This window comes from Onychostruthus taczanowskii, unplaced genomic scaffold (genome assembly GCF_017590055.1).
Source record: "Onychostruthus taczanowskii isolate IOZ18803 unplaced genomic scaffold, ASM1759005v1 scaffold89, whole genome shotgun sequence".
Taxonomy (NCBI): domain Eukaryota; kingdom Metazoa; phylum Chordata; class Aves; order Passeriformes; family Passeridae; genus Onychostruthus; species Onychostruthus taczanowskii.
The window spans coordinates 2,429,583-2,441,739 of NW_024506882.1; the positions used below are offsets into that span (position 1 = coordinate 2,429,583).

A 12,157-nucleotide genomic window follows, 5' to 3' on the forward strand; every position below is an offset into this window, starting at 1 on the left:
TCCTCAAATGTAACATCAAAAAGACCTGGAATTGAAATTAGGACAAGGCCCCTGTGACAGGAATTAAACAGATTTACAATGTGTAAAACACTTCAGTAAATTTAAAATGTTTCCCTGTTATGAACTTCAAACACCATCACACAATTTTGAAATAATAAATGCAAATACAAACTAAGCACAATGGCCAAATATGACCAAAAGCACCCTAAATTCTCAAATAAATTCCATCTAACATGAAAGCATTTACTTGCAAAGCCTGTTAAATTATTTTTAGAGCTAAGCAGGAAGCATAAATAAAATTAGCTTCATTCCCAGAAAGGTTATCTCTGGTTTTGAAGTGAAAATTGCTGCATGCAGTATTTCCAGGAAAAGAATGAATGGATGCTGCACACATGCCTTCAATTCCAGGAAGAGTATTTGCTGCTTCCCTCACTACCAGAAAATTCCATATGTTGACACAGCATATTCCATTGACCAAAGTGATCAGCCCTGCTAAATGTGCATCTCAGCAGCAGAGCCTGCCAGCACACCTCCACTGGCCCAGCTGCAAATTCCTCACAGAGGTCACTGCAGCACCCCGTGGCACTAAGCCCATCCTTAAGTGCTTTCTGGAATGAGGGCCCAGGATCTTTAGAAGAGAAATAAGATTTTTTTTTCTAGCTCCCCATGCATTTGGCAAAGCCATGTCACTGTGCAGGTGCATTTTACTTCTTACTGGCTATTTACACCCAGTCTTCTGCTTTCCAGCAACTGCTTTTCATGCTGCTGGCAGATTTGCCAACACAATCAACCTTAGTTTTCCTGATAAGGTTAAAAAGCTTGAGGCAATCAAATCTTCAGTCATGCTGTTCTTATCTTTTACTAAAGTTTAACATTTGAAATATCCCAGGTAGGAGAATTGGCTTCTGCCAAGCAGAAAAAGTGCCTTGTCTCTGTGTGACACAAGCATTAACTCTGAGCAGAGAGTGAGGATGGGAGAGTGAACTCCTCCTGTGCTGTGCTGCAGTCTATTGCAGCAAAATGAAGATATTGCACACACTGAGGCAGAACTCAATTAACTGCAAAGCCACTTGTAGCATTATTCACTTTCTTCTGCTGACTTTGATACTTCTACTTCACCCAAAAGTCTTTGCCCTGGACAGCAGAACTCAATTAACTGCAAAGCCTTTGCAGCATTATTCACTGTCTTCTGCTGACTTTGATACTTCTACTTCACCCAAAAGTCTTTGCCCTGGACCTCTTGTTTCTTCCTGGGCTTCTGTCCATTTGCTTTTGTTACATCCCCTCTCAGGATTTTCAACTTATGCTCAGCTCTTCCCCTTCCAGAAAGTTGTTTCCCAGGGAAAACAAAGGGCACGACTGACAAATTCACTTTTAACTATGAAGAATTCAGTTGATTCCAATCTGATTCCAAGAAGAGATTCCAAACCATTCCAAATACCTTCTGTCCAAGGCTCTGAAAGCATTCTATAAACATGAACTAATTAATTCTTTGACAAAATAATGCTATTATTATTTGTCAAATAAGCAAACATGTGAAATACAAAAATTCATCTTACGAAAATTTTCATACTGAGCTTTATAAACCAGGAGTCCAAAAAAGCCCCATAAAGAGCAGCACATCATTCAAGAGCACAAGACTTTTCAAAAGAGAACTTCAATGTTTCCATGTGAGACCAGCAGCTCTTTTAATACATCAAACCCTGTGGATTCCTCAGATGAGCATAAATCAAACCGCACAGTCGTAAGTAAACTTTTGTTGCATTTTATCTGACGTGAAAGAGTAACTTACACCATCAAAGGGAATCTAAAGGTTATTTTAACACATATTCATTGATACAAAGCAATAAAAAGTTGCCTTACTTTATCAAGGAGCAGCACACAGCTCGGAGGGGCTCGTGGTGCTTCTGCCTGATGCTGTTGCTGACCATGAAATCGAGCTCCTCTCGGGCAGCTCGGAGCTGGCTCTCGGTAACCCCGTAGCTCACGGACTCCCGAGCACAGTCCTCAATGTTGTGGGCTTCATCCAAAATGACTACTTGGTCTTTTAGGTTAATGTCCATCTAAAAAAGAAAATTATTGTCTAGTGAAACAGAGTGAAAGACACGAGAAACAGCAACTAACAGGAGGCTGTTAAAAAATGGATATTCTGCATCACAGTGCAAATGAAGCTTTTCAGGTTTTGAATCAATTTTTAAAACCTAGAAAATATCCAAGGGGGAAAAAAACCCCAGAGTTATTTTATAGATAGTATTTTGGACATGAATGGGATCTCAGCTGACAACAGAAACATAACATTCAGTGGGTAATTTCTTTTTGACTTCAGTTCTTGCCACTTCTCACCAATATACTCACACTGTCCCGGATCTGTGGGTCCAGGAGATAATTGTAGGGACAGAACACGATGTCTGCCCCCACCATGAGCTCCCTGGCTGCAAAATAGGGACAGGCACGAAGCTTCCTGCCCAGGCTCACCAGGTCCTCAATGTCCCAGGCCTGGTACAGCCCAGGTGCAGACTGCAGGGCATGGGGCTCACTGAGCTTGTGAGCACCGTGGTAATAAGAGCAGGACTTGCCCTGAAAGCAAAGAAATGCAGAGACTTAGTGGGTACAAGAAATAATGAAAACCAAGCAGGCTAAAATCTTTCAATGTTCCATGCATTTGGCTGTTTCTCAGAAACATTTTTAATAGCTGCTCTTTATGCCAGACAACACCTCATGCCAAGTAAATCCATGTTTTTAAAATGTACATCAATAAAGGACACTTTTTTCTACTTAATTTATGAACCCAGAGATAATTTAACTCTTATTACAACATTAACCTGGCAGTCATAAATCTTCTTCCTGTCATCCCAAGTTTTTACAGTATTGCTACTGTGTATCAACATTTTCTAACAATTAATCTTTCATTTTAATGCTACCAGGTGGTATTTAACCAATATAATATAAAGAGGTAAAAAATGTTACTCATTCCAGCTGTTAAATCTGACTTTATTAGATGAATGCTCATTTTCTAAAATAAAATTACTCACATGTTTTCCTTCCAGCAATTCTACACACATTTCATTCCTGTTACTACTGTTGGACACCACTGGATGAATGCAGGTGTAATCCCTGCTGGAAAGGATTGTCATGGGGACAGAGGAATACGCTGTCCTCTTCAGCTCCCTGCTGATCTGGGTTATTTGCTTGTGTGTTCGTGTCCCAAAAAAAATTTTGGGAACACACAGCCGATCTCCGTTCTCTTTCTTCTTTGTGTGACTGGGATCGTTATCAGGGTCTTTCCCAGAAGCACAGGAACACTCAGTGCAAGGGCCAGGAGGCTGCAAACCAAGACAGAAAAATGATGCACAAAGTCCAGCTGTGAGATGAATGTGCTAAATCTGCTTTTGGTGTGGAAAGTGCCCTCTGGGATAGCAGGTTCAGTCACCAGGGCTGCTCATCAAGCTGCAACAAGTTCTAAAATGTTAAAGCACCACATTCTTGTGCCTGGAAATTTCTAAAAGAAAACTTTCCAGCAATCACAATTTTATCATAACCCAATCAGAAAGGATTATTAATCCAGTGGAATATTTACACATGTGTATAATGCAAATAAAGCTTCTCACATTGAAGCTTCAGCTCAGGACACTCCTGTTACAGAGCAAGAGTCCAAAACCTTCAATGAAGAAAACTGGGAACAGACACTCAAATTAAAATAATTTTTTTTCCTAAAAGCAAGCAGAAGAACTGTAGACAGTTCAGGAGCTGTGTGCAGATAAAACAGACTACACCACACAGTCTCCATTAGAAACATGTTTGCTGTGCCATTCTGCCAAAGGCCTTCGAGTAACCAGGAGAATAAAAGAAACACAGGGAATAATTCTAAACAGAACCTAATCCTGTAAAGCATTTGTTAAAAGCCATTTTTGTTCTTCCTGAGAAGCACCCAACAGAACATTAAATACTGGAACAACTGACATGAAATTGTCATAATGAATTTGAAGAGACACATAGGAAACAAGGAGCTCAAGTGTAACCATGTCCAAACACACCTCTCATGAAAAAGAAGGAGTTCTCCCAGAGTCAGACAGTTTGTATCTGGGCTCCAGGTGGTGGTGCAGGTAACAACACGTAGCTGCCCACTGCAGCACTCCTCCCTCCCTTTAATTGCATCAGTAAGATTATCCATTATAAACAAATGCTAAGTCATGCTGTGTGTTACACCACAATTCTGGGGATCAAGCTGTCTTCAGCTTCCACTCCAAGGAAAAGCAAGTTTGTGTTACCCTCAGCCCCACTCAGCCTTGTCTGCCATTAAATATTACAATACATGATAGAAAGCATGTAAATGTAACCCTCTGGAGCTGCCACTCACTGGGATAAAAGGTTCACTGATGTGCCAAATAAACAGGCCTCAAAGCAGATAAAGTTACACCCATGCTGGAATTGTTACATTCCCCTCTCAGGTTGCCAGGAACAGCAGATTTCATTACCCTGTGCTGCCACATGAAATAGCCAGTTCCAAATATCCTGCCTTCTATATTGAATAATTACTTATTCACTGAAAGGATAAAAAGAAGAGTTATGAATGGGGCTCTTGTCACCAGGCAAGCAGGAAACAGCTGACATATGGTATATGTTACATACGTGCAGTGCCCAGCTCTGGGCTCACACTGAAAGCTCCAAGGCTACCTTGATATTTCTATCACTTAGATGCTGCTTTGCTCCTGGAAATAATGAAAACCACATTACCAAGCTAAAAATTAATTTAATTGAAGCAGTGACTGTGTAGGGTCTTTAAGAATACATCTATCTTTTAATTTTAATCCAAGTCAGATTGTGTTTTCAGAGGGCAAAACAATACACAGGACACCAAGATGAGACTTTACCACTAATATTTCACTGCTGTGCTAAGCCAAATAAAAATAATAGAAAATATTAGGACCCATCAGGCAGCTGTTTTGTCAGAGTTTTTAGAACAACAGGAAAATGCAGCTCAAATTAATATATAAAAACATGAACAGAAGGTTCTCCTATGATGGGCTTAAAATACCAGATATTATTATTTTCATAAAAAAGGAAATAAAGTGTTCTTATGTGTGAGGCTTATAAATTACAGTATTTTACAGGTGGGCTTAAAAGTTTGGTTTAAGAGGTTTGGAATTGGTATAATACTGGCATTAAGAAGCACTTTAGCCATTATTCCAGTACTAAAATGTTACCTTTAACTTTGAAAAAAGTTTTATGTTCAAAAAACACTCCAACCCACAATACTGAGAAAGTTGTAAACTCAGGCTGATTTTTATAGTAAGCAGTTAAGAAATAAAACTGCCTGCAGTAGTCACAGCATTTCTGAAAGCCACAGCCACCATTAGCCCCAAATACTTTAATAAATAAAACCTTTTTAGGAGGTCCTTCATAATGAAGAAAAACTTTAGAATTAAAACACAGTTTAAAAGTTGAGTTCTTCATGTTCTTTCCACATTACTCCAGTGACTCAATATGCACTTGAATCCTTAAAATACATCTTTAAACTTTATTAAAGGCAAACTATTTTAAACTCTGTATTTCTCTAAGAACCAACTGTGGATATCCTACAGCAACACCTAATGTGCTGTTCCTCTCCCATTCCTACAGCAGAAAGAAAGAAAACTCTCCATGAACAAGGGGTTTCCTTGTCAGTGCTCTCCCAAAGCACTAAGTTTTACACTCACACCACGGAGATACTGGTTAAGTTGTAACAAAATTAGAAAATGTTTCAATCTATCTAGGAAGGAATTAGGGGAGGGCTGATTAGAAATAATTCATACTGAGACAACAGAATTGTATTTCATAATACCCTCTGGCTTCAGAACTAAACCTGTTTTCAGCTGTTGGAATCTGAAAGAGGAATTTTCATTTGGAAGAGGGCAAAAAAGATCCTCCTGTACTTTCTGCAGTATTTAATCAGAAACACCCAGGAACAGATGCCATTAGAGATCAGATATCAGCCTATATGGACCTTAGGCTAATGCAGCTTGTTTGTACTTCTGTCAGGGCTAGATAAACCAGCCTATCACATCAATATTTATATGGCAAAAACGTGGAAGTCCGATTAAAAAAGGAATAATCAAGTCCACCAGCCTGTACCCTGTGTAAAATAGAGCTAAACAAACACTGGGGCTGTGATCTTTGAAACACAAAGAGGTAAGAGGAGTTCTTCCTATCTCCATCTACATTTCCCAGTTACAAAGCCACCTGAATGCTGCAGCAGTGAATGTCTCTTGTGTGAAATATCGCACAAGCACAATCTAGGGAGATATCAGCAGTGACATTAGCAGAGCTTTTCAACTGCTCCTTTGGAAGCTCTCAGAAAGCCCAGCATTCTGCTGCTGCTGCAGCCTCTTGTTTAAAGCACACAAAGCAGCTGTTTATCCTCCCCCAGTCACCAGCAGGTGAACCCGGTTCAATATTTATCACAGGCTTTCACAGATCACTGCTAACCAAGCAAACGTTTTAATTAAGCTGGAATTTGCTTCAAAGAGCTCATTCAAAACGTCAATCAGCAGGAAAAGGATCAGATGCGGTGTCAGGTGAGAGCATGTAATACAAATCCACAACTTTCTTCATCCCATCGTGGTAAATTAGCCCATTCTGGAGTCCAGACCCTGATTGTAACAGGCTGCCAGTCCCCTGGAATGTGTAACAGAAGTCACCCAAACCCCATTGTGCAGGTTGTAAGCAATATGTTAAACTGCAATGGGCTAGCACATTAAGACAGATTCTTTTCACAGTTGTTTTTTGATACCCCAAGTGTTTGTTACACTACTCTCCATTTACTGTTTACTTTCTTTCCCTGCTAGAAATGGGGATTCCTTAACCCAGCTGCCCCAGTTTCTCAGGCCATATGCTCTGCCAGAAGTAATCAAGAGAGTACCCTGAGGTTATAATTTCCCCTTTAAGCTCACACTGGAACTGCTCTCCCTTGCAGGAGTTAATACAGAGGGCCAGAGCTGGATTCCCAGGCTTGGAGTGAGAGCACTGAGAGCAGGTTTGGATGCTCAGCCACACACCTGCAGGTGTTGTGATGCTGCAGTGCTGGGCAGCACCTCTGCTGCTCTTACAACAACCAACCCATTCTCCCTCTTGCAGTATGAACAGGACTTGGTAAGAAACTAAATCTGCTTTAAGCAGAGGACTGACCACTGTAAAACACAGGTTCTTCACAGGCAGGCTTGCCTCAGTGAACAAGATAATGCTGTTATCACATTATTGTATCACCCTAAACACACAGTCCCTCAGGGTAAGTGTTGAACAGAAGCTCTGTTGACTTCATTTCCTAAGCCACACTAGAGAAGCATTTTTATACTAACAGCCTGTGCAGTGATGCTCTTCCTGTTGTAAACTACTAATGAGAAATAAGGCTTTGCTTTCTGCAATTTTCTTGATACCAGACAAGTTCTCAGTCTGCTAAAGGAAAAGATCATCACAGCAAAATAATGCTTTATTCTTTCATCCTTAAAAAGAAACTTAAACAGAAATGACCCCCTTTTTTTCTTCTTAGGTCACTTCTTTCTGAAGATGTAGCAAACAGTAGATTGTTTAGTTTTCAATTTTCTTCTAGACAAGAAAGTTCTACAAGTTTTAAATCAAACTTTTCATGTGCCCACACCAAAGTATCAGAGGAAATTTTACCATCAGGAAGAAGGAGAGTTCTTTTTATTTGAAAATGAATAGCACACTCTGGTGGCCTTTGTGTTTCAAACTACCAATTGAAACTCAGCGGCACAGAGCATTTCAAATCTTACTCAAAAATCTACAGAGCTCTCCAAAACTAATAAAAACTACCTCCCATCACATGGCCTAGAGATTCATTTCTGTAAGACAATATTTAGCTCCCAGTATCTTACAGTAATCCTATAGCTTTTGGTTTCCTTTGGGGTTATTACATCACAGCTTGGCCTCTCACACTCAGCCCTACTGCCTCACATTCCCTCTTCAACTGCTTTTGCCCTAACAAATAATTATGTAAAGTCTATTTTCAAACAGTAAGAAATGCAGAAAATGCCTAACAAAGCTGCACAAACAGGTGCAATCTGTATCTTAACTTCTGATGTGATACTTCTGCTACAGAAAGTGGAAATAAAACCCAAAACACTGAGCAATCCGTGCACGAGCTGCAATGTTTGCTCAAACTTCATTAAGCTGCATTTCATGCACAACCCCTTCACATAAAACATTGCTTTTAAACTGTTCTTGAACTAACACTCCTGGTGTAAAAGATCTTACTGAATTACTCACTGTTTGGGGAGAAAAAGTAGTGGTTTTCATGCTTTTTTCAGAGTGAACAGTCAGCTCTCCGTTTTTCCTCTGATGATAAACTTCCAAAGCATCAACCAACTGCACTCCTTTTGCAAAGCAGTGGCGTTTTCTAACCTGCTGGGGAAAGAAACAGTGTAAAAAGGCACTGGGCAGAGGGATGTGCTCACACTGGCAGTCCTGGTTTTGTTTCAGCTGAGTCTGGTTTAGTAACTGGGCATCAACAGTTTAACCAAGTCTAAGCCACACAGAAGTCATTGAGGAAAGCTATAAAGTTTTAATTATAAAAGCATCTGTAGTTATTGCTGAGCTTTTCTGTTTTGCTTTCCCACTGCTACAAAACTTACAGAAATCCTAACACCATCAACTGGGAATAAATATATTTTGGGGATATTACTTGTCTAAATGTGAAAGATTTTAGGACAGGGCATAATGAGCAATTTATTGCAACAATGGCCTCCTTTGCAACAAGTAACAATAAAAATGAACAAAACCCTGTCACTCTAAACTGTGACTGGGATGTGATTCACTTATTTCCCACACCCTCCTCTGTAACATGAACTGGGATTTGAGAGTTTGCTTGAGCTACACCCAGATGATGCCACTGCTCACCTGCTGCTCTGTTTCTAAGGGACGAATCCTCTTCCTGTCCACTTGAAAATCATCGTTCTCTCTGTCACAGAGAGATAACTTTTTTTTGGCAGACAGCTTTGAAGCTAGTGTTTCATTTTCCTTACATTCTGTAATTAACAAGATAAAATAGATGTCCATTATTAGGGAGGCATTAAATAAGGGCAACATTTTAAAATGTAATTAGTACAGAATAGTAACTGCTGGAATTACTGTAAATGTATATGGTGTAGGAAAGTGTTGGACAATTTCATGCAGGGCAGAACCATGGCTGCTGTTATGATGGTAAAAAACCATCCCTGCTTTGAAAGCAGCAGAATTTTAGCTGCCTACAGATGAAGTTACCTGTGTTTGTCAGCGGGCTTCCAGGTTTTGTGGAAGTTCCTGTGTCAGGATAATGGGCAGAACAAGGAGCACTGGGAGTCCCACTCGTTGCAGCCTCGCTGCTCTTGGGCTGGGAGTGACACTTGCAGTGACACGGTGGAGATGGCTCCGCCTTCCTGTCCTCCTTGTCACACGCCGAGGCTGGCCCCGGTTTCTCTGGGGGACAAAGCCATTTGTCTGTCATTAAAACCACTCCAGACTCGACACAAGAGCCAGAGGTGCACACCAGTGAAGATGAAAGTTCAGCAGCAGTCGAGCTGAACAAGCTGTGGTCACCCTCTGAAGAAAGGAAAACACCTCCCTCCTCCCATTCAATCCACACTACCACGAGGATTTTCTGCCAAAGTTCCACCAGCCACATTCCCTCATGGGATCCAAACCCAGCTTAGCACTACTGCTTCATGCTGCCATTAAGGCAAAGTGCCCAGTGCTGGACCCAGACCTGAAACCAAACGTTTAAAGGCTGATGAAAAACAATTAATTATTTTATATTTTGTAATAAAAGTTGTGCAGACACGAAGACACTTACCATACAAAGCCTGCTGCCATGATAATGCAGAACAAAGTAAAGCCAAGCTTTTGCCACTTCCTGTGGGGCTCTCCAGCAAACAGTGCTGCCTGTTATTCAAGCCTTTAACAATCTTTAAGGAGAATAAAAGAAACAGAATTAACAGAAAACAAAGCAGATGTGTTTAGCTGATCTTAGCAATAACATCCTAAACTTTCCCTGGCACATCTTAAGGCTGTGCCCTCTTGTCCTGTCATTGGTGAAAACTTTTAAAAAATATTTAAATATAAATGCAAAAATTCAATTAGAAAAGTTCCCCAAAAAACGAAAACTTCTTGAAGTATTACCATACACAATTAGTCTGTTTAAACAATGTATTTCCCCCTCTAAAATCTTACAACTGCAATTGCAGCATACCTAGATAAACAACCACATACTTACACCACAAGGAATTTGTCTCTTGGCACAAATGCTCCCAAATCCAAAATGCACTTCACCATTCCCTAACCATGGCCCAGGTATTGCACAGCACAGAGAGCACTGAGTGGTTACAACTGAACTTCCCAACACACTGCAAGCTCTGAATTTAACGTGGCAGCTTCCTAGATGCTGGCAGAGATTTTGGAACTCCAAATATTGGAAAACACAAGCTCTTAGGCTGGGAAATGCCAGTAGAAACTCTACTCACAGCGTTCATCATGGCGAGCTGGGAGGGGTAAGCCTTGCAGGGGAAGAGGATCTTCACCCCCCCAATTGTGTACTCTGCCCCATCAGAAGGCATTGCCAGCTCTTCTCCTGTTTGCTTCAGGTTTAAAACTGCAATTAAAATACAGCATTAGCAACTCAATGCTAGCAAACAATAAATAAACAAAACCACCATGAACTGCACACGCCAGTTCAGATCCTGTTAGTCAGACTGGAGACAGAACCCAAATCCACGCAGGAAAAATATTTTAGAATATTGAGTAACTAAAACCAGCCAGTTTTTAACTCTAAAGGTCCATCAGCTTGAATGCAAGAAGTCATAAACTACAAACATCCAGCAGCTTGTACATTTTATAACAATGAAAAATAAATCTGGACAGCGACTTTAAAACGAGATGCTTAAAAACATCTTTCTTCCACAAATAACAGAGTAATTAGTCAGGGGAAAAGTATCACTCAATTTACTATTCTGTGTTTATTACCTTGAATATCTCAGGATAATAAAAGACAGACAATTTCCCTGCGTTAAAAAGGTGAAATTATTGAACTAAAAATATTGGAGAGGCATAAGTGGCTTTAAGAGACAATATTTTTTAACAACACAGGGGGTTTTTTTCTCATATTTTTTCAACACTGATAAAGACAGCAACTTTAAACTGGCAGATTCTCTGGGATAAATTAACTCATCTGACTTTTAATAATTAAACATGTGCGTCAGAAAAGCACCAATTCATGGCGCGATTCAGCTTCACCATCGAGCTTCCCAATAGGAAAAAACAACAGGAAAAAACAATTCTAGCCAAAGACGACGGCTGACATGAGTTTACATCCAACCCTCCTTCCCGAGGGAAAGGCCACCTCACTCCAAGGCTTTTCCCAACCCATTCTGGGACGGGCACTCGCTTAAACGAGCACAACCCCGAACTCAGTTCGCCCTGAGGAGGAGGAGGGAGGGCCCGGGACACCGCAGGGACCCTTCGAGGTGTGACCAGAGCCACCAGCTCCCCCTGCGACATCTCCACCCGGGCAGAGCCGCTTAGCTACCCGAGCGCTCAGGAAGCGGTGGGACCGCCCCAGCCCAGCCCACAGAGCAGCACCTGGCCCTTCGCTTCCTCTGTGTGCTCGGCGAGGCGAAGGCGCCTGCAGCCGCTTCCCCCGCGCCCCTCACGGCCCCTCACGGCCCCTCAGCATTCTCCTCCTTCCCGCCTCCGCCCCAGCCAATCAGCTGACAGGAAGGGGCCGCGCGCCGCCAATCAGCACAGCGCACACTGGTATGCTCCCGCCTTCACCTCTGCGCGCCGCCAGCCAATCACAGGGCGTCTCGTTGGCTTCCGGGTTGCAGGCGTTGCTAGGCAACCGCCCTTTTTGTGAAATACTCAAATACTTGTTATTGTTATCGGCTTTTATCATTAGTATTACGACTAATATGTTCATTATTCTTTTATTTTGTTTTTATATTTATCATTTTATACTATTTTATGTGTATTTCACATTATTATTGGGTATTATTATTATTATTCTCCTTGTTTTAAGCAGAGCGCACAGAAAACACCATGGAAAAATTAAGAGTTTTTGGAAAGTCAGTGTCTTTTCATTACTGCCACACAGCTCCCGTTCTTGTCAGGTGTCTGTGCCCCTCAGATGAAATTT

At 41.2% G+C, this 12,157-nt stretch overlaps 1 protein-coding gene across 3 annotated transcripts in view; it reads right to left on the reverse strand.

Moving 5' to 3' along the window:
- BRIP1 (BRCA1 interacting helicase 1) overlaps positions 1 to 11,696 on the reverse strand; it is a 47,823-nt gene extending 36,127 nt beyond the window's left edge. For 2 of the 3 annotated variants that reach the window (XR_005954162.1, XM_041425359.1), the window contains exons 1-9: positions 11,605 to 11,696; positions 10,491 to 10,618; positions 9,824 to 9,935; positions 9,256 to 9,450; positions 8,893 to 9,020; positions 8,263 to 8,400; positions 3,033 to 3,323; positions 2,356 to 2,577; positions 1,864 to 2,063 (exon numbers count right to left, since the gene is read on the reverse strand). Coding sequence is in view for 2 of the 3 variants with exons in the window: in XM_041425359.1 (XP_041281293.1) it covers positions 1,864 to 2,063; positions 2,356 to 2,577; positions 3,033 to 3,323; positions 8,263 to 8,400; positions 8,893 to 9,020; positions 9,256 to 9,450; positions 9,824 to 9,935; positions 10,491 to 10,583 (1,379 nt within the window). In the remaining variant the exon portion in view is untranslated. The remainder of the gene's footprint in view (positions 1 to 1,863; positions 2,064 to 2,355; positions 2,578 to 3,032; positions 3,324 to 8,262; positions 8,401 to 8,892; positions 9,021 to 9,255; positions 9,451 to 9,823; positions 9,936 to 10,490; positions 10,619 to 11,604) is intronic. The other variant, XM_041425360.1, reaches the window with a different exon arrangement.
- Between the last annotated feature and the right edge of the window lie 461 nt (positions 11,697 to 12,157).